Source organism: Lissotriton vulgaris, chromosome 4_1 (assembly GCF_964263255.1).
Source record: "Lissotriton vulgaris chromosome 4_1, aLisVul1.2, whole genome shotgun sequence".
NCBI classification, from domain to species: domain Eukaryota; kingdom Metazoa; phylum Chordata; class Amphibia; order Caudata; family Salamandridae; genus Lissotriton; species Lissotriton vulgaris.
In genome coordinates this window covers 1592699145-1592723778 of record NC_141691.1, presented here as the reverse complement: position 1 = coordinate 1592723778, position 24634 = coordinate 1592699145, and the positions used below count along the sequence as shown (strand labels likewise).

Here is a 24634-nt window from a genome sequence, read left to right as displayed (position 1 = left end):
TCCGGTACTAGGCACTGACAGATTGCTTTGTCAGCAGCTCCTCCAGAGGGGAGGGAGTACACAACTATCGTTTGGCAGGCTTTCCTTCACAAACCACGATTGGCAGAAAGATTTGGATGTGAGGAGGATGATTATTCAAGAACAGTCCACCCCAGATTGTATTTATACTTTTGAATGCACTAACTGAGGGCCAGGAAATGGCTTTTGCAAGTCCTAGCGAGAATTGAAATACTCAGCTTGTGGTGGTGTAAAGCTATCAGTACTTTCACTGGTTTGGGAACAGAGGTTCTCATGGCAGTGCAGGTCTCTGGCTCGTCATTAATGTCCCTCATGATGGCAGTGGTGTTGTCAGTGTTCAGTTGGTGCATGCAGTGAACCTGTACTATTGACAAGTCAAAGATTGCTAGCCCTACCTGGGAGATATGAGGGTCAAGTCAAGTCAAAATATACTTTTATTTGATTCATTAAAAAAATCATAGAAGGATGGGCAACCATCATAAAACGCAGTGCTTTAGAATATACATTTTTAAAAACCTAAAAAGACTTAAGGTCGATGTCACAATAAGGAGATGCTTATTATTTTAAAAATAATGACGAATATAACAATGCATTTGGGAAATAGCTGCTAATTAGTTGGCTGCTTGGCAGAGTCGCATTTTGCCAGTTCTTTTGCTGCGATTTTCCATAGTATTATGGCTCTGCAGGACAGGGGAATTGACGACCCTCCGAGACTTTTAATGACAGCTGCTCTACATTTTCTTATTTGTTCCTTCCTTAGAGCCTCCCGGAGGGTGGTTTTTGGACTATCAATAAAAAAGAACAAGTACATAGTAAATGTAGTAGTGACTCTTCCCCTTGACCACAGAGACGACACTCTGTCCATATTTGTTTCCATTTTGGGGTCAAATCCTTTGAGGCGAAAGACCCCATGCGTATCAGAGTCAGATAATGTTTTTTCTGATGGGAAAATTGTTCCAACAGGTATTGTTGTGGCTTCAGCCTCTGGTAATGCTTTATTACAGCCCAGGCATGATGTTTTTTTGCAAAGAGATATGAGGGTCATCATCTGGCACCCGCCTCCCTGCATCGACTTATCAGTAGTGGTACAAAAGTAGCTTTACTTGTCAAGAGTATGGTGACAGAGATGCGTACAAGTTTATAGTGCTGATGCCAATTTTACAGGTACATATCTACTATGGGAGGTGTATATTTTCTTATTGGGTAACTGCCCTCCTGATGACAAGATGCAATGACACCATTAACTAGTATCTACTGTACAGTGGGACAAGCTTGTGGGTCTTGGGCTTTGCGCAATGTGTGTAGGCAGGTGGCAGTGGCCACACTCACGGCGTACGTGTTCCAAACAGTTCGAATTTAAGTAGCCGTAGAGGTTACATCCCCACAGTTCCTCCCAACATGCCGCAGGTGTCAAATGAAGGAAATTATTAGTTGCTGCCACCAACGCTAACACAAAGGGCCGCAAGACAGTACCTTACTGCTTAAGTGGGTGCACAAACTGCAAAATGTAAGTTTGTCTGAGGTTTGAAAATGTAGGCAACAGAGCAAGACTCTCACTCAAGTATACTGACTGGTGGCCACAGAACAAGACTGTCATTAGCATATTCTCACACACGGTGCATTGTGGTGTGTATTTATTGCTCTCTGTATTTTGTCATGGTTTATATGTTGCTGCTCCTGGTACTGTTTGTGACACAGACCAGTAGACGGACAGGATGACGATTCGTTTGTGTGACATGTTCAGCGTTGAGTTGTGTATGCTGTAGCTTTCAGAGTTTTTCTTTTGTTGCATTTCCCTTGCAAGAATTTTATGTAAAAAGTGGAAACAATAAATCTGTGAGGCTTGGCTCAGACGCAGCCTTTTATATATGGTCGTGGAGTCTGTTGTTTAGACCACTGTAAGTGAGATGCTTCTGTGGTCATATATTGGCCTTCTTAGCTCCATTTACAGATGTGTGTGTGGGGGGGGGGGGTATTACCCACTGTACCACTTACTTGCCTGTGATGTTGCCAAGTGGGGAGGCTGTGGGTCATAATCTTCAGGTGTGCTCCCAGAGCTGCCATATTGTCTCTGTGGTAAAAGGACGTTTTTGTTGTGCATTATTTAATCTGTAAAACACACGATGCATTTGCCTTTTTCGACCCGGACTACATGCCCCACGGGGACAGTGCTACTTTCTCACAGGACTGACTGGGCATATATTGCAATACTGACAAATGTTTATACTTCAAAATAAAACACCTTTCTCTTCACGTGGCACAGCGAAAAATATTACAGTAGTGTATGACAGAAACATGCTATTCTTAATAAAATATAATTTATTTCATGAACACTTTCAAATCAAAAGAATAAGTTACAAATAATATTATTCACACATTAAATTTGCATTGCCTACGTAGGACAGAATAATTGATCAGTGCACAAATGACAAGAATAAAACTATTACAATCTGATAGGTGGATTTGGTCAATCAATATATAATCATAGTTCACACAACTGCTACTAGTACATTATTGACACTCTGGTGTGTGTTATGCTCAAAAGAATTTGGCTAGAAAAGTCCCGAAAAATATTTTTCACAACTTTGAACGAAGAAAAAGTAAAAAAGGATTGAACACAAACAGGATACAGTGTTGTGGAATTAAACACCATGTTGTTCAATACGTTAAGTATAGCTCAGTTTTAGCACAACACAATAAAAAGGCAAAATCAACATTTTAAATCAACAAATATTTTACTTGCTCCACATGAAAAGCATTTCCGGGTCTAAAAATGATTTTTTTGCCACAAACGAATTTAAAATGATTGCTACCAAAGTCATTGTTTAGCTTGGATAACAGTTTTCCTGATGCACAAATTATCTACGCCACATCCATTATCTATGAACTAGGTCCGAAATGGACAGAGAACACAGAAACCTTTCAAGCCACTATAAGTAATGGGCGCAGCTGGAGGAACTCTGTTACCACCACCACCTCAATGCTGGATTTTATGTCCTCCTTGTACACAGGGACTCACCTGTACTATCTAACCTTATTTCTGACCAAGTTAAAAGGCTCAAGCACAGCCCAGCGGAACAATGTTCCAGAGGGGAGGTGGAAGGCTCACGATGAATATCCAGAAGCTGTCACATCCCTCACACAGACCATTAGCATGCATCTGCTGGTTATAGTTATGCATTATTGGCCAGGGACCGGCTGGATACTGGTACTATAAAGAGCCGTTCAGCCGCAGAGTCTGAAGCACAGGAGAAACCTCTTCACTCTGCAGTTCATGGTGAGAGACATGGGATCAAAACATCAGAGACTCCTCCTTTCAAACTCTTTTTTACCATCATTACTAAATCTGCTTACTGTGAATGTCACCTTTTTGTCGGCTATCATATTTGCTCATCCAGGTCCCGGGATCCGCGTGTTTAGACTACAGCTCCAAGTAATGTTGGAGTTTTAACTGGTGCAGAAACCTCGCCTGCCTGTGTTTTTCCCACATCCTCTTCCCTTCAAAATGGAGAAGAGATTTCAGCGGATGGCCAAAGGCGCTCGAAGTTTGTCTGTGCCAAGGATGATAGCGTGCTGCTTGGACGATTAGCCTTCGGCAATCTAAACATCCAGGATAGGGTCAATGTAAGTATTTATAACAGGACATTTCAAGGTCTACTGTAATGTACAGCTTACAGTGAAATGTAAAGCATTCTCTGGAGGGGTTACGAGCACGCCTTCGAAGGGGTGAAGTCTAGGTCAATGCTGAAAGACTAGCTGGCAAATGTTAACTTCTTGAACAGCAAAGGTTTGACCAGGGTGGAAATGGCCAAGGAGTTCACCGTGTTCCGACTACTCTTGAGATTTTCAAGCAAATCATTAGTTTTCACATCAAAAAGATGAAGCACATCAAATACTATATTCTTAAAGCCTAAGTTTCAAGACACCTTAAAAAATGGGCATCAGTAGCAACAAGTGTCTTCTGATGACTCCTTCAGAGTGCAATGGTATCCAGGTAATTCCTACAGGTATGCTTAACACCAAACCATCCCCTGTGTATTTTGAGGCTTTAACTTCGCTTTCTTAGTTATTTCTTAAAGGCAATAGGAACAAAAGGCCAGCATGCACATGACATTTGAGGCACTTCAAGCAGAGACACAATGGGATAAACATGCTCAGCCAGAGAAATTAACGTAAATGATTCTCTGTTCAGAACGCAATGTAGAGAAGGATTGCAGAGCCAGACTATCCAGATCAGAGTGGGTGTTCAGAAACGAAGGGTCCTTCCTAATTGCTCTGGACTTTGAAGCCCATTTTTACTAGCCAGGGGCACCAAACTCATTTTGTACCATTAGACCAAAAAGGGCTCCAATGACACATAAATAAAGGGTGTTGGCGAGTTCCTCAACAGAAGCAACAGGCATGGTTTAAAAAGATAGTGCACCTGCTGAAAATGAATCATACTTCTTCAAATGTCTCTTGCAGAGGCTAGGTAACAGCCCAGGCATTTTGAAAAAGTGGAACACCCTTGCAAACAATTTAATTGTGAATAAATCTATTCAGAGATTTGCCTAATTAGAAGTTATCTAATGGGCATGAAGATCACAATACTGGGACCTCAGTTGGTACATAGCATGTTAGAAGCAGGCAATGAAGACTCAAGTGGATCTGATGGATTCCATCTGGTTCTACATGGGAGCCAGATGGGAGCCAGATGAAAAGAACATTGTACCGTACTCTACAGTGAGTGTCAGGGCATTTGCAAGAAGAATTGCTAGCATGTCCAAGCAAAACTATTCCAACTGAACAGTAGTGAAAGAGCACTGTAGCTTTTCCAGTATTTGACTGGTGTTGGTGTCCTCTAAGATGCCTTTTTTCAAGAATAATAGAAAGATCTTTGTCAACAAAGAAAACATACTTTGGTTCTCAAATAAGGCTGCGTTCTTCCTTTCTTCATGAAGCAGGGAAGAGGTCTGACATCTGAAGGATTCAAAAAAGCTAATCTAGCGTCGAGGCTGGAGTGCCCTCACTCATAGTGGACTTCGGAAAATATCACGGTGACGACCCGAAGAGATCTGGGGCTCTTTCGCTAGCAAAACAGCCCAGCTACAGTGGAATGATTCAGACCAAACACTTATAGCCGCCATCTGTAACCAAAATCTGCTTTGGCTGAAAGCATGGTCAAGTAACACTACACATAGTTGCAAAGTTCCAGAGTAGAAGTCTGTGTGTGTTGTATTAACAGAGAGGGTCAGCAGAGCAGCTCCGACAACCTCTGTGGGATGAGCAACAGATTCCTGAGCAAGACTGCACCATGGAGCTATTTAAACTGATCAATAATTTGAGGGATTAATAATCCGGTTGAAGGTAAAATGTAATGTAAAATGTATGCTAGAAATGCTCCGAATAGGAAAGTGCACTTTTATGGTGACTATGGCAGCCCTTCTCTTTTGGCAGAATTATAAAAACGGATATCACTTTGTGATAGAAAAATAAACAGCTGATTTAAAATAGTTGACAAGATAAACTGAGTACAGCGTGAACTGGACATGCACCTGCCTCTACACATTCAGCCACACCTTGTCCCAGCACTTCACCTATTTACCATTGAATTGTTTCTCATAAATAAATGAAAAAATAGTTTGCTTTGTTACTTGGTGTTGAACTCTATTTTGCAGAACTACTTGATACAACTTTTTTTCCAAATACACGTGTATATATAGAATCCCTTATCCTCATCACTGTATGGAGTTGTACAAAAATATCTGACACTTTAAGCGGCCGAAAATAGCCAAATGAAAGGCAATACTCACAATGACCAAAATCATGTGTCTAAAAACAAGACACCCGTTATTTTTTTTCAGACCTATCACATACTGCCCTGTCCATATGAAAATAATAAATAGACAAAGTTTGCTATTGTACAGTTTAAAAACATGCACATTTCTGTTTTATTTTACTATACATTTATATTCTTTCCTAATTTGTCACAAAAAAAAAACCTGAATACAGTATATACAAATAGCACAATATATACACATCTCTTTATGATAGGAGTCTATATCGTAAAAAAGTGCTGGGGTGATTACATTCCGGTCAGGTGCAAAAGGCACATGTGGTGTCCAAACAATCGTTCAGCCATGCGCAGTAGACAAGCCTTGCCAGGGAAAGGGCAGCGGTGTTTCAGATGAAAGCTTCTCCTGACTCGACTGTCCGGCAATAAACCGCTTCAGAGTATCTGACGTTCCAGGTCTCAGCCAGGGCTCAGTTGCTACTGTGTCAGCAGACAAGGGCCGTGCGTCGTCACTGGGCATGTAGTGTTTAAGAATGTCATCTCCATCTCCCAAGGAAACGTCATCCGCTGCAAAGAGAGTCAACACTAAGTTAAATAGAGTGAAGGAAGTTCAGTATTTAGAGAACTTGCACAGACTTAGTAATAGGGCTTCAACGCGCTGCTTACCAGCCCACGGGTTACCAAACTACTGGGCCCTCTCTATCGAACAGCAGATAGGAAACCACATTCGAAGGATGCGATTTTTCCCACAATGGTTGTGCGTAACCAAGAAGGGTGTTATTCCCACAATCCAGAGGAGAGTGCCCAGAGTGGGGGCAAATGAAGCAAGGCAATACAGGCACAAGAAATGCAAATGGCACTGTCTAGAAAAGCTAGTAGATGAGCTAATGGACTGGAGGCATTATGTGCAAGATTCCTATCTGACAACAGCCCCCCCTATATAAACTACACTGGTTGAACGATGTGTCTCTCCGCAACTATGTGTCGTGATGATCTGTGCAAATGAGTTTGAATGAAAATTAAATATTAGGATGTTTTTACACCACTAATAATATGTATTTTACATCTGCATATCCTAAAAGCTTGACTTGGGTAATGACCACAGACTGGAAGCACATCAATACAATGAAATATTATCTGCTTGTGCTTCAAGGAGCTTATTCTGTAACTGTTGATGTGTGTAACACGTAATAACAGTAATGGTTTGAAAAATCAATAAATACAAAATAAGAAAAATAGACTAGGACTCCATTGGCTGATGGCCTGCAAAGACTTATGGGGCTGATTAGAATGGCGGTGAGACCGCTACCTACAGCCCGTTGGTGGAGTGGTCTCACCGCCATCCAAAGCAAGTTTCCCGCCCACCACATTAGGATGGCGGGCAGTTGTTGGAGGTCGGGAAGACCATTCGCCGCGTATCCAACAGGCTCCTTGAACCCACTTATGCTTTGGAGGGAATCATATCCCTACAATGGCGACTGGGCCTGCCATGCACTGCCGTAGGGATTATAATGTACCTTTTCGCCCGTCTTTTCATGGCGGTTAACAGCGCATAAAAAAAAAGGCAGGTGATAAGGAACTTTGGGGGCCGGTTGGGGTCCCCTTCCCCCCTAGCCCTCAGACATGGGTCCTTGTGGGCATCTATGGCGCCCCCCTACACATCTCTGCACCGTGTTGCAGGCACCGCATGCTGCCTGCCACGTAGTGCAGGGATATGTGCAGTGACCCCTTTTTGTCTTGCAGCGCGTGCTGCAGCCAGCAGCATCCGCCGCAATGCACAAGTTACTACTTGTGTAATGATATATCTGTAAGAGACATTAGTTAGTGATAGATTCCTTACCTTTTAATATCCCCAGGCGTCAGACTGGATCCGGAAACTTTTGCGTAGCAGTACCCTTGCGTGTCGGTAGGCGTCGTCTGCGGCTCCGCGTCCGTCGTCGGTGCCGTGATGACGTCGTCGGAGTACTTAGAGGCCGCCTTTGCGTGCTAACGTCAGTTCTTAGGCACCGCTTTTCCGCGCCAGAAGCGCAGAGCCATGCCAAAAACCAACACTGGTGCCATGAAACTAGGGCCCTGAAAGGGGATGACCGTAACCCTAGATATCGGTTCGCGGAACGGGGAGGATGGGTGGGTCGGTAAGGAATCTATCACTAACTAATGTCTCTTACAGATATATCGTTACACAAGTAGTAACTTGTGCATCTGAAAGAGACACGTTCGTGATAGATTCCTTACCTTAGAATAGATACCCCAGCAATACCAACCCCGTGGTGGTGGGTCTGCGAACCAATAATCACACCAGAAAGTCCTGGAGGACGGAACGGCCAAAGTAGCCATCCCTCCGGACTTGACTGTCCAGGCAATAATGTCGCGCAAACGTGTGCAGCGAGGCCCACAAAGCCGCCTGGCAAATGTCCTGCAAGGGCACACCTCGGCCCAAGGCAGTTGTAGTTGCTGTGGCTCGAGTGGATTGAGCCCTCAGCCCCACAGGGGGTTCCTTCTTAGCCAAGGAGTAACACGCCTGGATACACAAGATGATCCACCGGGAGATGGTCCGCCTGTGCACCGCTTTCCCTTTCTTAGTGCCCAAGTATCCAACAAAGAGTCGATCATCCACCCGGAACTGTTGTGTGCGATTCAAATGAACAAGTTACTTACCTTCGGTAACAATATATCTGTAAGAAACATTAGTTAGTATTAGATTCCTTACCTTAGAATATCCCCAGGCGTCAGTCTGGATCCGGAAAGTTTTGCGTAGCAGTACCCCTGCGCGTCGGTAGGCGTCGTCTGCAGGCGTCCCCTGCGGCTCCGCGTCCGTCGTCGGCGTCGTGCGCCGTGATGACGTCGCTGGAGTATATAGACGCCGCCTCCGCGCGCTGACGTCAGTTCTTTGTACACAGCTTTTCAGCGCCAGAACACGCAGAGCCATGTGAGAACCAACACTGGTGCCATTTGAAACTAGGGCCCTGAAAGGGATGTCCTTAACCCTAGGTATCAGTTCGCAGAACGGGGAGGATGGGTGGGTCGGTAAGGAATCTAATACTAACTAATGTTTCTTACTGATATATCGTTACCGAAGGTAAGTAACTTGTTCATCTGAAAGAAACACGTTAGTATTAGATTCCTTACCTTAGAATAGATACCCCAGCAATACCAACCCCGGTGGTGGGTCTGCGAACCAATACAATCCTACACCAGAAAGTCCTGGAGGACCGAACGGCCAAAGAAGCCATCCCTCCGGACTTGACTGTCCAGGCAGTAGTGCCTCGCAAAGGTGTGCAGCGAGGCCCACGTAGCCGCCTGGCAAATGTCCTGCAAAGGGACGCCCCGGCCCAGGGCAGTAGTAGCCGCCGTGGCCCGAGTGGAATGGGCCCTCAGCCCAACAGGAGGCTCCTTCCGAGCCAAAGAGTAGCATGCTTTGATGCAGAGAACGACCCATCGAGAGATGGTCCGTTTATGGACCGACCGTCCCTTCTTCGCACCCACGTAGCCAACAAACAGTTGGTCATCCACCCGGAACTGGCGTGTGCGATCCATATAAAATGAAAGCGCACGTTTTGGGTCCAGACGATGGAGCCGCTCTTCATCCTTTGAAGGATGCGGAGGCGGGAAGAAGGAAGGGAGGGTGATGGACTGCCCGATGTGAAAAGCAGAGACAACTTTGGGCAGGAAAGAAGGTCTAGTTCTCAGAACCACCTTGTCTGGATGAATGGACAGGAAGGGAGGTTTGACAGAAAGAGCCTGGAGCTCACTCACTCTCCTGGCAGAGGTGATGGCAACCAGGAAAGCCGTCTTTAAAGTCAGGAGACAGAGAGGACAGGAATGAAGGGGCTCAAAGGGAGCACACATCAAGAATGTTAGAACCAGGTTCAAGTCCCACTGAGGCATCACAAACGGAACAGGTGGATACATGTGTGTGATGCCCTTCAAGAACCTTGTTACAATGGGGGACTTGAACAAAGAAGGTTGATCAGGCAGCCTCAGAAAGGCCGAAAGGGCAGAAAGGTAGCCCTTGACAGTGCCCAGAGCAGAGCCCTGCTGGGCAAGAGAGAGAAGAAAAAGAAGAACCTCGGAAAGAGGGGCAGAAAGAGGGTCCACAGCCTTTGCTGTGCACCATGCCACAAATCTGTTCCACCGACAGGCGTATACCGACTTTGTGGAGGGACGCCTGGCTGCCAGAATCACATCACAGACTTCAGGAGGCAAGTCAAAAGGCCTCAACTGTCGCCGCTCAATCTCCAAGCATGGAGGTGGAGACTGGACAGGTTCGGGTGGAGGACCGTCCCCTGCTGCTGCGACAGAAGGTCCTCCGGAAGGGGCAGGCGGATCGGGGGACAGACTGATATGCTGAGTAGCCCGTGATACCAGTACCTTCGAGCCCAGTCCGGAGCCACAAGGATAACTTGGGCCCGGTCGCGCCTGATCTTCTTCAGCACTCTGGGCAGAAGTGGTATAGGCGGAAAGGCGTATAACAGACCGCAACTCCACTCGCGCCGAAAGGCGTCGCCGTGCGAGTGCCGTCTTGGAAACTCCAACGCGCAGAACTGATGACATTGCGCGTTCTCTTCTGTGGCGAATAGATCTAACCAAGGCTCTCCCCATTGCAGAAAGAGGCCTTGCGCCACGTCCGAGTTCAGACGCCATTCGTGATCCATCGAGCACCGACGGCTGAGTTCGTCCGCCCTGGCGTTCAGAGAACCTGCCAGGTGTTGAACCGTCAGAGTCACTCCCTGACGTTCCAGCCATTGCCAGAGACGCAGAGCCTCCTGGCAAAGGGTCCACGACCCCACTCCGCCCTGTTTGTTGCAGTACCACATGGCGGTGGTGTTGTCCGTGAACACCTGCACTACACTCCCGTTGACAAAGGGGAGGAATGCCTTCAGCGCTAGACGAATCGCCCGTAGCTCCAACAGGTTTATATGGAGCCGGGACTCCGCCGGAGACCAGATGCCTCTGATCTCCGCCTCTCCCAAGTGGCCTCCCCAGCCCTGGAGGGACGCGTCCGTCACGACAACGTGCTCCGGTTGGGGAAGGGAGAGGGATCTGTCTCTGACCCAATTGCGGTCCGTAAGCCACCACTGCAGTTGTCTCGCAGTGCCCTCCGAGATCAAGACGTGGTCGGACAAGTTGCCCTGATGCTGGGCCCACTGAAACTTCAGGTCCCACTGCAGAGCCCGCATCCGCCACCGGGCGTGATGCACCAGAAGGATGCAGGAAGCCATCAGCCCCAGCAGCCGCAGCGTCAACCTGACCGAAACCCGGGATAGCGGCTGAAAGATGGGAATCAAAGCCTGTATATCCCGGACCCGCCGTTCCGGAGGATAAACCCGAAACTGCGCCGAGTCGAGAACCGCTCCGATGAAAAGGAGCTTTTGAGAGGGACACAGGTGTGATTTCGGCACATTGATGGAGAACCCCAGCTCGTGCAAGAGGTCTGAGGTGGAGGACGACTGTCTGGGGCGAGCCCGCCTTCAACAACCAGTCGTCCAGGTAGGGGCAGACTGAAACCCCTAACCTGCGCAGATGGGCTGCGACCACCGCCATCACCTTTGTGAACACCCGTGGGGCGCTGGTAAGGCCGAAGGGGAGCACGATAAACTGAAAGTGCTCCTGGCCTACTGTGAACCGCAGGTAACGCCGGTGGGCCGGCAGGACGGGGACGGGGATGTGAAAATACGCATCCTGCAAGTCCAACGCTACCATCCAGTCTTGCGGGTCTAGAGCAGCCAAGACCTGAGCTAATGTCAACATCTTGAACTTCTCCTTCCGGAGGAAGCCGTTGACGTTCCGTAGATCCAAGATAGGACGTAGGCCCCCTTTGTCCTTCTTGGGCACCAGAAAGTAGTGGGAATAACAACCACGCCCTACTTCTGGCCCAGGAAAGCGCTCGATGGCCCCCTTGGCCAAGAGGGCCGTAACATCCTCCTGCAGAAGTGTCAAGTGATCCCCCGACACACGGTGGTTCTGCGGTGGCATAGCTGGAGGATTGGTCTCGAAGGAGAGGGAGTAGCCCCTTCGGACGAGTTGCAGCACCCACCTGTCCGATGTGATTGCGCGCCAGCGGGTGTGGTGATGGCGAACCCTGCCACCCACTGGCGTCACATGGGCCTGAAAGCACGGACTAGGAGGATTTGGAGGCTGATGCTGCGGGGGAAGGTGTGGCCTGACCCCGCCGTTGACCCCGACCGCCTCCACGGCCGCCACCGCGTTGATAAGATTGTTGCGGCGCGTGGCTGGCAGCACGTGTGGGGATGCCCCTTCCTTGGCCACGAAAGGAGCGAAACGAACCCGTTTGCTGGCGCTGGGTCGAGAAACCCAAGGACTTGGCCGTGACCCTGGAGTCCCTGAAGCGCTCCAGCGCGTGGTCCGCCTTGTCACCAAACAGGCGACAGCCATCAAACGGCATGTCCATCAAGGCATTCTGGACATCTGCCGAAAAGTTGGCGGATCTCAGCCAGGCGTGGCGACGAATCACCACCGTCGTGGACATCGCTCTGCCCAGCGAGTCGGCCGTATCAAGACCACACCGTATGGAATATTTTGCTGCGTCTCGGCCCTCAGCCACAGCCTTGCCGGGCTTCGCCCGCACCTCCATGGGGCATTCTGGCAGCAGTTCCGCGACCGTATCCCACACAGAGTGGGTGTAGCGGCCCAAGAGGCAAGCGGCGTTGCAAGACCGCAGTCCCAAACTCAGGGACGAGAAGACCGTCTTGCCATACTGGTCATACCTCTTAGATTCCCAGGCGGGCGGGGCCGACGGGAATGCGGTCTGGGAAGTCGAGGCCTGGATCACCAGACTCTCAGGGGTGGGATGGGCGGACAGGAACTTGGGGTCGTCCGGGCACGGACGGTGGCGTCTGGCCACGTTCCTATCAACAGGCGAACCTGAAGAGGGCCTGGACCACGTGCCCAAAAGAACGTCCGACAAGGCTTCGTTAAACGGCAGCAGTGGCTCCTGTGGGCATGACTGCGGTTTGAAGACCTCAGTGAGGATGTTAGGCCTCACGGCCGCGACGGGGAGCTCAAGGTGTAAGGCCTTGGCAGCCCTTATCAACACCACTGAATAAGCAGCCCCCTCCTCCGGTGCCACGGTAGGAGGCGAGACAAAACCAGGGTTAGGAGAGTCGTCCAGACCACGGGCATCACCCAAATCACCTGTCCAGTCCACGTCCTACTGACACTCACGTGACAGAGGGTCCTCAGACCCCTCCCAACCTTCCCCGGACTCTACATCATCTCCATATTCGGAGTCAACAATGTAGACCGGCGCCTCGGGTTTCACAGGCCCCATCGGCGTCGAGCGACGCCGGTCCGACTCCGCGTCCGGATTCGGGGAGGGCATGGTGACGACGCCGCCGGAGCCGGCACAGGAGAACGGGCGCCGTGCGGGGACGGCGTCGGGGGTAACCCCGATGGAATCGGCGCCGGAGAGGCCGGGTGACCAGCCGGCGTCGACCCAGAGGGCCCCTGCGGCGCCGGGATCGGAGCCGTCGACGGATCCGGGGCCGGAGCCCCCGACGGCGTCGAGGCAGGATCACCTGAACCGCTAGGGCCCCCGGACGGGACCACCGGGCCCGAAGGCGCCACGGAACCCGCCGGAGGAGACAGAGCCCTCATGGCCATGAGGAATGCCTCGATCTCCTCAGGCGACGCGCCTTGCCCAGGGACCGCAGGGTATGGAGCAGGCCGCGTCGGCGACTCACGCGGAGCCGCGGGGGTGGGGTCACCCGAACCCCCGGCCGCGTCGCGCGAGCGTCGGGGGGAGTCGGGGGTACGATGACGACGCCCCGACTTCTTGTGCTTCCTACCTGAGGAACCAGATGAATGGTGACTACTTCCGGAGCGCTCAGCACGGCTCCGCGACCGCTCCCTCGAACGCTCCCTGGACCTCCGGCCGGACCGGGACCGCTCTTGACGCGGGGCCGACACCCGGAGCTCGAGCAGCTTGCGGGACCGCTCCCGCCTAGCCTTATTTGTCAGGGCCCGGCAATCGACGCAGGCGTCTACGTCGTGGTCGGGGCCCAGGCACCGGAGGCAGAGTCGGTGATGGTCCGTGACCGACATCGTGCGGTCACAACCGTCACAATTCTTGAAACCGGGCATCCTACCGGCACCAAAAAGTATATAGAAGTTTTCAAAACTTGGTCAAAAGACCGGAGTACTGCTCTTCAGATCTGCGCTTACTGGCGCGGAAAAAAGAAGAACTGACGTCAGCGCGCGGAGGCGGCGTCTATATACTCCAGCGACGTCATCACGGCGCACGACGCCGACGACGGACGCGGAGCCGCAGGGGACGCCTGCAGACGACGCCTACCGACGCGCAGGGGTACTGCTACGCAAAAGTTTCCGGATCCAGACTGACGCCTGGGGATATTCTAAGGTAAGGAATCTAATACTAACGTGTTTCTTTCAGATAAAATGAGAGCGCACGTTTTGGGTCCAGACGGTGGAGCCTCTCTTCCTCTCTCGAGGGGTGCGGAGGCGGAAAGAAGGTGGGCAAGGTGATAGATTGCCCAATGTGGAAGGCCGTGACTATCTTGGGTAGGAAGGAGGGCCTTGTAGGAAGGTACCTCCTGACTATGGTTGCCCCCAACTTTTTGCCCTGTGTTTTAGCTGGTTTTTGACCTAGTCGACCTGGCATCCTGCCAATCAGGACCCCAGGCCTACTGCTCTCTCTTTAAAATGGATTCCATGTACCCTAGGTACATTTCCAATTGGGACTGGGCCACCTTATCAGACCCTGTAACTCAGGGCATAGGTGTACCCAGGGCTGCCAGGGGCTGCAGCATGTATTATGCCACCCCTGGCTGGCCTCCTAAATTTGACACAACTGGCTGCATGACAGCTGGGGCAAAGTCGTGTAATCACCCTTTGCTGTAGGTGTAGTATATCTATACCTAACCCTAAAATGGACACACAGATTCCTATCAGTCACTCCTATGGCAGGCCTTGACAATCCTGAAGGCAGAGTGCTTGGAATCGTGTGAGATGGTGCTCTGGCATGAGCTGAGCCTGTCTGCAGCTTGCGGAATCAAGTCCTAATAGCTGTTCCATGATATCGCATACCATATACTCTTAAGTGCATTATAATCCTCGCGGTTAAATGCTAACTTTGGTATTGCTTTATCAAAACATGTCGAGTAAGGTGTCATACGAATTGGAATACTAACCCCTCGCCAATTCTGGTGACGGGGTTAGCATTCCACCCTTCTAGAGGGACACGACATGTATGTAACTGTGAACCCCGGTTAAAGTTAACTGAAGCCTCAGCTCCACAAAATGGATGCTGCCACCACAGACACGAGTCTGACCCCCTGCAGCTGGGAGTCCTTCCAGCGAGGGGAGCCTGGACAAAGGGTTTCCTGTCAGGGGCGGTGCTAGCACCGTCCCAGACATGGTTTTGTGTATCCTGGGTAGGCAGGGCTTTTCAGGAAGGTGACTGCTGAGTGGCACCCCGGTGCTCACTACGCATAGGCCGGTCAGAACCAGTTCCAGGGGCACACCAGCCCCTGGCCTGGGGAAAGTCCGGCATGGCAGAGGGGTGTAACCACCCCCCTCCTAGTCCCACCCATAGGCAGGACCTAGTCACCGGGTCAGCCCCCTTTTTTAGTATAAAGATGGGAGCGGGCCCCCTGTTCAAATTAGATCATCTTTGGAATCAAGACACGACTTTCTGCGAAAGGACTTCAAGATTTCCTTCTTCAAGATTCTCCCTTGTGGCTAAGGAGTAGTCACCCTGCATCCGCAGGCACCATCCTAAAGAACACTGCGGTCTGCTGCAAGTCCTTCATCACGAATCCGACGACCCAGCTCGACAAGACCCGGCTTCCCTGGCACCTCTGACCTCTACTCACCTTTACAGCAAAGCTGAGAACCGTGAGTGCGACGAGACCTCGAGGGACCGACGATCGCCAAGACTGCACGACTTCTTTGTAACAAGCCCACCGAGTCTTCCACTGGTGAGTGCTTTGGGGTCCGAGAAGCCCCAACCCTGAGCAGCTCCAGCGCCGAAGATCAGCCCTCCAGCATCTCCACGATCTGCGTGGGGCCTTTCTGCTTTTGCGTGCTCACCGCGCTGTGTGGCTACTAGCTGGCTGGTTTGTGGCCTTCTTCACGACGCCCGACGACATCACTGCTGCTGGTCTGGTTGCTCCAGACTGGCCCTTGCTTCCTTCTTCAAGAGAGGCACCCCGGACCCTCCTGGTCCACTCCAGACGCCATTTTAAGTCCACCGCGTGGGCTTGAATTTGCCAAGGCTTTGTTGCCCAATCCTGGGTCCAGCGACGCCGACAGCTTCATCCATCGTGGGACAGATCGCTCCTCCATCCTGGTCGCCGACAACGCCTCCTGGTCCGTGAGATCTGCGATCACAGCGTCACCCACTCACCTTGTCGAGGTGGCTACCATCCGGTGCCCTCCTGGTGCCCACTGACTACTGGCTAGTAGTCTCGAACTTGGTCCCCTCTGCTTTCAGGTGTCATCTTCCATCGATCCAGGCTTGGATCCACCGAACGTTCTTCACTGGTCGCCTGCCAGCAACTTCTTTCTTCCAGGCTCCTGGTCCGTCTACGAGGATTCCCGACGTCTTTTGAGTCCTATGCAGCTGCAGCCCCTGGGCTAGGTAACTTCGGCATTTCGGTGCCCCAGCATAGCCTCACTATCCAAGGGTCAGAATCCACTTTCGTTTTCCTCCTACCAGGTCGGGTTCGCCCGAGAACACTAACTTTGCAATTACTAGCTACCATAGACTTTGTCCCGCATCACGCGTGAGAGTGCACACTCTGCACCCGAGTCCCCTGGGTCTCCTAGAAGTAATCTAACGATTCTATAGTCAAGTCCTAGCGATTCCAAAGGCTATTAGTACTGTACTTACCTGCTAGTAATTTCGCATTCCACTTTCAGAGTATATGGTTTTCCGTGCCCCTCGGGCATTTGTATATACTGTGCTAACTTAAGTATTTTCGTAAGAGTTTTGGTTTGTGCTTAGTACCCTGTCCTCATAAAGAGTACAGGGCTATTGTGATTCTTAATAAATATCTTGTTTATTTTCATAACACTTGTGTGGTGTCCTTCCACTGGGTATTCAAGGGGTATATGTGTGGTATAACAGCTGGCTTAACACGCCCTCTCGAGTCTTTAGCCTTAGACTGCTCGTATCCACGCTACTAGGATAGCTGGTCTATAAGGTTGACTTACAACCAATCATCAATAAGGGTTGCTGGACTGATACATAGTGTTCACTAGAATAGTGAGCACTGCATATCAGGCCACCTTCTCACATTGGTGAGCAGCGGTTGGGATTTGAGCTTGCTGTTGTTTTACCACACGTATCCTAAGAATATCTTGTTGAAAGATCACATAAGTACTGTTAGGTACATATAACTTAGCTTAGAATACTCTGAGTTCTACTGAACCAGCTGTTGCAGCTCCTCAAGGCTTAGCACACCTTGGCTGCAACTCTTAGCAAGGGATCAGTAGGCAAACACATAGTGTAGGTAGGTGCATCACTTACACCACACTAGAATCAGCATGTCAGACAAAGGAGGAAACTCTGAGTATCCTCTTGTGTCAGTGGACCCTCCACAGGTCACTTCTAAATATGCTGCTCTTAGCTTCCATGAGATGAGATAAGTGTGTACCCTCAGGAAGCTAAAACAGGGGTCTAACCCCACAACTTCCTTTCTGATTGGTCTCTTAGAGGCTTATGATACCAGTAGGGCTGGTAACCCAGACCCTTCTAATCTAGATGGGAGTTTGCCCTCCTTACAGGGACCCTTTGATAGCACTGACCATCCCCTCCAGGAAGCAGATGATGCTGAGGATGAGGATGAGGATCAGTTGTCAGGGGATGAGGCAGATAAGGGACAGGTAGAAGTCAGTAGACTAACCAGGTCCAACTTAAGCAGACATGAGCTTGGTACTAGGGGACCCCTGGGCCCACTCTCAGGTCAGCTTAACATTGGGAATGGACGAGTTAGGTCTCTATCAAGAGTCTCTAACAGATCCCTTCGAACCAATGGCTCTCTCAACCCTTCTCACAGAGGGATGTCTTCCCCTAAGAGGAGAGTGTATGAAGCTGAAGAAAGGGCAGTCAAACTGAGGATTGAAAGGGAAGAACTTGCCTTGGCCAAAGAGAGACTTGCCCTTGCTAGAGAGCAAGAATTATGTGGGCTACAGCAATAAACCTAGCAATAGGGAAAGGAGTTTTGATACAAAGCACCTGAGTAAGATAGTGCCCCCCTTTAAACAAGGGGATGACATCCACAAATGGATAACTGCTTTGGAGAGGGCCTGCACTGTGCAGGGTGTTCCCCAAAGTCAGTGGGCAGCTATCTTGTGGCTCTCCTTTGATGGTAAAGGTAGAGATAAGCTCCTCACTACTAGAGTTGAGGATGCTAACAATTACCAAATCTTGAAAAATACACTGGTTGATGGGTTTGGTTTAACCACTGAACAATACAGGATGCTGTTCAGAGACACCCAGAAAACTCAGTCTCAAGATTGGACTGACTTTGTTGATTGTGCCACTAAGGCTTTTGAAGGCTGGCTACTGGGTAGTAAGGTTACTGATTTTAAAGGATTGTACAATCTAATTATGAGGGAGCAAATCTTAAATAATTGTCAGAACCAGTTATTACACCAGCACCTGGTAGACTCTGATCTGACCTCTCCACAGGAATTGGGTAAGAGGGCAGACAAATGGGTCAGAACCAGGGTCAGGCCTAAAAACCAGGGTGGTGACCAGAAAAGGGAATCAACCAAGCCTCAAGAGAAGGGTGGGGATAAATCCACAGAGGAGACTTCCCAAGGGCCCCAAAACTCCAACAAGGGTGGTGGGTCCCAGAACACTCCTTCTGAACAAAAGAAACCTTATTGCCATACCTGTAAACAGGTGGGTCATTACAAAAGTGATGCCAGTTGCCCTAAAAATGGCAATAAGGGAAATATACCCCCAGGTAATACTCCTAAACCTCCTGTTACCACTAGTGGTAATCCCCCAGGTGGTGGGAGTGCCCCCAAGAATGTGGTGGGCATTACTTTGGGCAATCAGGAGGACTATGGCCTAGCCAGGTCCCCTGACCACACTCTTGTCTGTGAGACTGGCATGGGGTTTGCCAACTTCACTACTGGACCCCACATTTTGGGAAAGTATAGACAAGAGGTCATAGTGAATGGTCAGAAAGTTGAGGCATTCAGAGACACAGGGGCCAGCATCACCATGGTGATTGACCATCTGGTCCCCTCTGCTCAACTGACCCCTGGTTTTACTTATCAGGTGACAGACATTCATGGAGTGAAGAGAAGGCATCCCATGGCAGTAGTCAAGCTCAGCTGGGGTAATGTCACAGGGCCCATGAGAGTGGCAGTGACAGATAACCTACCTGTAGATTGCTTACTGGGGAATGACCTGGAACTCTCAGCCTGGGCTGAGGTGGAGCAAGAAGCTCACTCCAGAATGATAGGCCTATCCAGACAGGTTAGTGGGGCAGTAATAGCTACAGCCCCAGTCCAAGCACCATTCCTCCCTGAAAAGGTTGGAAGGGCAGTGGTAGCCACTGCCCAGGCTCAGACAGACTTTCCAGAACAGGATAGGAGGGCTGTGACAGTCACAGCCCAAACACAAACTGAGTGCCCTCCTGAAAAGGTTGGCAAGGTTGAAATGGTCTCAGCCTCTACTCAAACAGATAGTGAGGTTGTGAAGCCTGAAACAATGGATCACTCCACTCAAACAGAGAGCATTGAGGAGGAAGAAGAGTCTTCCCCCTCCCAGACACTAGGTGAGAGCCAGCCTCCTCAGGGAACTGACTCTACCCCTGTTGAAGGAACTGCCCCAGAGGTAGTCAGGCCTAGCCTGGCAGAGCCCCTGATGGCAGTGGACCCTTCCCAGGTGGGACCCAGTCTGGAGCAGGTAACCTGCACCTCTCTACCCTGCCTCAGTCAGCCCAGGGCTGTGGAGGTCAGGGAGGCCAGTGGTGGACCCCAAAGGGCCCCCTGTCCAAAAGAAGCACTTAATCAGCAGATTAGGGTCACTGAAGCTGGTAAACCTAGCCAAGTGAAAATAAGTCAGACTCCTGAGGGATCCCCCTTAAAAGTAGTTAGGGACCTCCCACAGCTGGACACTGTTGGGCACAGCCAAACATGGCGCCTAAAAACCCCAGACCTGACCTGTCCCTCCAGTAAGCCAAACAGAGGGACTCAGCCTCCAGCTTTAGGTAGCCAGAGGCTGACCCTGAGAGCTCAGTGCATCTCAGCTAAAGAAAGAAAGGCACACATGATGGATGGTGATTGGAGGAAGTTGAGCCCAAAGGTAGAGGAGCCTCACTTCAGTACTCCATCCCAGCATCAGCCTTCTTCTTTCCCAAGACACACCAGAGACAGAGATTCCCTATGGTGGAGACCCTCAGATACCCTTAGGGTGAGGGGTTGCCTAGTGGACCATGACACAGGGGGAAACCAAGCCAGAGCTGGTCCTTCCTTATATGGCCACTTAGGTAATAGAGGCTTACCTGGACAAGGATAGCCTTATCTCCTTTCGTTTGGGGGGGGGGGGGGGGGGGTTGTGTAGGAAGGTACCTCCTGACTATGGTTGCCCCCAACTTTTTGCCCTGTGTTTTAGCTGGTTTTTGACCTAGTCGACCTGGGATCCTGCCAATCAGGACCCCAGGCCTACTGCTCTCTCTTTAAAATGGATTCCATGTACCCTAGGTACATTTCCAATTGGGACTGGACCACCTTATCAGACCCTGTAACTCAGGGCATAGGTGTACCCAGGGCTGCCAGGGGCTGCAGCATGTATTATGCCACCCCTGGCTGGCCTCCTAAATTTGACACAACTGGCTGCATGACAGCTGGGGCAAAGTCGTGTAATCACCCTTTGCTGTAGGTGTAGTATACCTATACCTAACCCTAAAATGGACACACAGATTCCTATCAGTCACTCCTATGGCAGGCCTTGACAATCCTGAAGGCAGAGTGCTTGGAATCGTGTGAGATGGTGCTCTGGCATGAGCTGAGCCTGTCTGCAGCTTGCGGAATCAAGTCCTAATAGCTGTTCCATGATATCGCATACCATATACACTTAAGTGCATTATAATCCTCGCGGTTAAATGCTAACTTTGGTATTGCTTTATCAAAACATGTCGAGTAAGGTGTCATACGAATTGGAATACTAACCCCTCGCCAATTCTGGCGACGGAGTTAGCATTCCACCCTTCTAGAGGGACACGACATGTATGTAACTGTGAACCCCGGTTAAAGTTAACTGAAGCCTCAGCTCCACAAAATGGATGCTGCCACCACAGACACGAGTCTGACCCCCTGCAGCTGGGAGTCCTTCCAGCGAGGGGAGCCTGGACAAAGGGTTTCCTGTCAGGGGCGGTGCTAGCACCGTCCCAGACATGGTTTTGTGTATCCTGGGTAGGCAGGGCTTTTCAGGAAGGTGACTGCTGAGTGGCACCCCGGTGCTCACTACGCATAGGCCGGTCAGAACCAGTTCCAGGGGCACACCAGCCCCTGGCCTGGGGAAAGTCCGGCATGGCAGAGGGGTGTAACCACCCCCCTCCTAGTCCCACCCATAGGCAGGACCTAGTCACCGGGTCAGCCCCCTTTTTTAGTATAAAGATGGGAACGGGCCCCCTGTTCAAATTAGATCATCTTTGGAATCAAGACACGACTTTCTGCGAAAGGACTTCAAGATTTCCTTCTTCAAGATTCTCCCTTGTGGCTAAGGAGTAGTCACCCTGCATCCGCAGGCACCATCCTAAAGAACACTGCGGTCTGCTGCAAGTCCTTCATCACGAATCCGACGACCCAGCTCGACGAGACCCGGCTTCCCTGGCACCTCTGACCTCTACTCACCTCTACAGCAAAGCTGAGAACCGTGAGTGCGACGAGACCTCGAGGGACCGACGATCGCCAAGACTGCACGACTTCTTTGTAACAAGCCCACCGAGTCTTCCACTGGTGAGTGCTTTGGGGTCCAAGAAGCCCCAACCCTGAGCAGCTCCAGCACCGAAGATCAGCCCTCCAGCATCTCCACAATCTGCGTGGGGCCCTTCTGCTTTTGCGTGCTCACCGCGCTGTGTGGCTACTAGCCGGCTGGCTTGTGGCCTTCTTCACGACGCCCGACGACATCACTGCTGCTGGTCTGGTTGCTCCAGACTGGCCCTTGCTTCCTTCTTCAAGAGAGGCACCCCGGACCCTCCTGGTCCACTCCAGACGCCATTTTAAGTCCACCGCGTGGGCTTGAATTTGCCAAGGCTTTGTTGCCCAATCCTGGGTCCAGCGACGCCGACAGCTTCATCCATCGTGGGACAGATCGCTCCTCCATCCTGGTCGCCGACAACGCCTCCTGGTCCGTGAGATCTGCGATCACAGCGTCACCCACTCACCTTGTCGAGGTGGCTACCATCCGGTGCCCTCCTGGTGCCCACTGACTACTGGCTAGTAGTCTCGAACTTGGTCCCCTCTGCTTTCAGGTGTCATCTTCCATCGATCCAGGCTTGGATCCACCGAACTTTCTTCACTGGTCGCCTGCCAGCAACTTCTTTCTTCCAGGCTCCTGGTCCGTCTACGAGGATTCCCGACGTCTTTTGAGTCCTATGCAGCTGCAGCCCCTGGGCTAGGTAACTTCGGCATTTCGGTGCCCCAGCATAGCCTCACTACCCAAGGGTCAGAATCCACTTTCGTTTTCCTCCTACCAGGTCGGGTTCGCCCGAGAACACTAACTTTGCAATTACTAGCTACCATAGACTTTGTCCCGCATCACGCGTGAGAGCGCACACTCTGCACCCGAGTCCCCTGGGTCTCCTAGAAGTAATCTAACGATTCTATAGTCAAGTCCTAGCGATTCCAAAGGCTATTAGTACTGTACTTACCTGCTAGTAATTTCGCATTCCACTTTCAGAGTATATGGTTTTCCGTGCCCCTCGGGCATTTGTATATACTGTGCTAACTTAAGTATTTTCGTAAGAGTTTTGGTTTGTGCTTAGTACCCTGTCCTCATAAAGAGTACAGGGCTGTTGTGATTCTTAATAAATATCTTGTTTATTTTCATAACACTTGTGTGGTGTCCTTCCACTGGGTATTCAAGGGGTATATGTGTGGTATAACAGCTGTCTTAACACGCCCTCTCGAGTCTTTAGCCTTAGACTGCTCGTATCCACGCTACTAGGATAGCTGGTCTATAAGGTTGACTTACAACCAATCATCAGTAAGGGTTGCTGGACTGATACATAGTGTTCACTAGAATAGTGAGCACTGCATATCAGGCCACCTTCTCACAGGCCTTGTCTGTAACACAACCTTGTCCGGATGGACTGAAAGGAAAGGAGGCTTACAAGATAGAGCCAGGAGCTCACTCACTCTCCTGGCATCGGTGATAGCTACCAGGAAGGCAGTCTTCAAGGACAGAAGGCGAAGAGGACAGTTGTGAAGTGGATCAAAGGGAGCGCACATCAGAAATGTAAGAACCAGGTTCAAGTCCCACTGAGGCATCACGAAGGGAACAGGAGGGAACGTGTGTGTGATGCCCTTCAGGAATCGATTAACGATAGGGGACTTGAACAAAGAAGGCTGATCAGGCAGCCTCAGAAAGGCTGAAAGAGCTGAAAGATAGCCTTTGATAGTGCCCAGAGCAGAGCCCTGCTGGGCAAGAGAAAGAAGGAAGAGGAGAACCTCAGAAAGAGGGGCATTAAGGGGATCCACAGCCTTTGCTGTGCACCATGCCACAAATCTGTTCCACCTGCAGGCGTATACCGACTTTGTGGAGGGACGCCTGGCTGCCAGAATGATGTTACAGACTTCAGGAGGCAAGTCAAATGGCCTCAACTGTCGCCGCTCAATCTCCAAGCATGGAGGTGGAGACTGGACAGGTTCGAGTGGAGGACCGTCCCCTGCTGCTGCGACAGAAGGTCCTCCTGAAGAGGCAGACGAACCGGGGGATCGACTGACATACTGAGTAGCTCGGGATACCAGTACCTTCGTGCCCAGTCCGGAGCCACAAGGATGACTTGTGCCCGGTCGCGCTTGATCTTCTTCAGCACTCTGGGCAGAAGTGGTATAGGCGGAAAGGCGTACAACAGACCGCAACTCCACTCGCGACGAAAAGCGTCTCCGAGCGAGTGCCGCCTTGGAAATTCCAACTCGCAGAACTGATGACATTGCGCGTTCTCTTCGTGGCGAATAGATCTAACCAAGGCTCTCCCCACTGCAGAAAGAGACCTTGCGCCACGTCCGAGTTCAGACGCCATTCGTGATCCATCATGCACCGGCGGCTGAGCTCGTCCGCCCTGGCGTTCAGAGAACCTGCCAGGTGTTGAGCCATCAGAGTCACGCCCTGATGTTCCAGCCATTGCCAGAGGCGCAGAGCCTCCTGGCAAAGGGTCCACGACCCCACCCAGCCTTGTTTGTTGCAGTACCACATGGCGTAGGTGTTGTCCGTGAACACCTGCACTACACTCCCTCGGACAGACGGGAGGAATGCCTTCAGTGCTAGACTAATCGCCCGCAGCTCCAAAAGGTTGATATGGAGCCGGGACTCCGCCGGAGACCAGAGGCCTCTGATCTCCGCTTCTCCCATGTGGCCTCCCCAGCCCTGGAGGGACGCGTCCGTCACAACTACGTGCTCCGGTTGGGGAAGGGAGAGGGATCTGCCGTTGACCCAATCGCTGTCCGTGAGCCACCACTGCAGCTGTCTCGCAGTGCCCTCCGAGATCAGGACATGGTCGGACAGGTTGCCCTGATGCTGGGCCCACTGAAACTTCAGGTCCCACTGCAGAGCCCGCATCCGCCACCTGGCGTGATGCACCAGAAGGATGCAGGAGGCCATCAGCCCCAGAAGCT

At 50.9% G+C, this 24634-nt stretch overlaps 1 protein-coding gene across 6 annotated transcripts in view; it reads right to left on the bottom strand.

The window, feature by feature from the left end:
* Nucleotides 1–2319: 2319 nt before the first annotated feature.
* Nucleotides 2320–24634, bottom strand: part of CSPP1 (centrosome and spindle pole associated protein 1) — a 1363238-nt gene continuing 1340923 nt past the window's right edge. For all 6 annotated transcript variants that reach the window (XM_086965839.1, XM_086965840.1, XM_086965843.1 and 3 more), the window contains one exon: nucleotides 2320–6358. In XM_086965839.1, coding sequence (XP_086821965.1) covers nucleotides 6132–6358 — 227 coding nt within the window. In that variant the 3' untranslated portion in view covers nucleotides 2320–6131. The remainder of the gene's footprint in view (nucleotides 6359–24634) is intronic.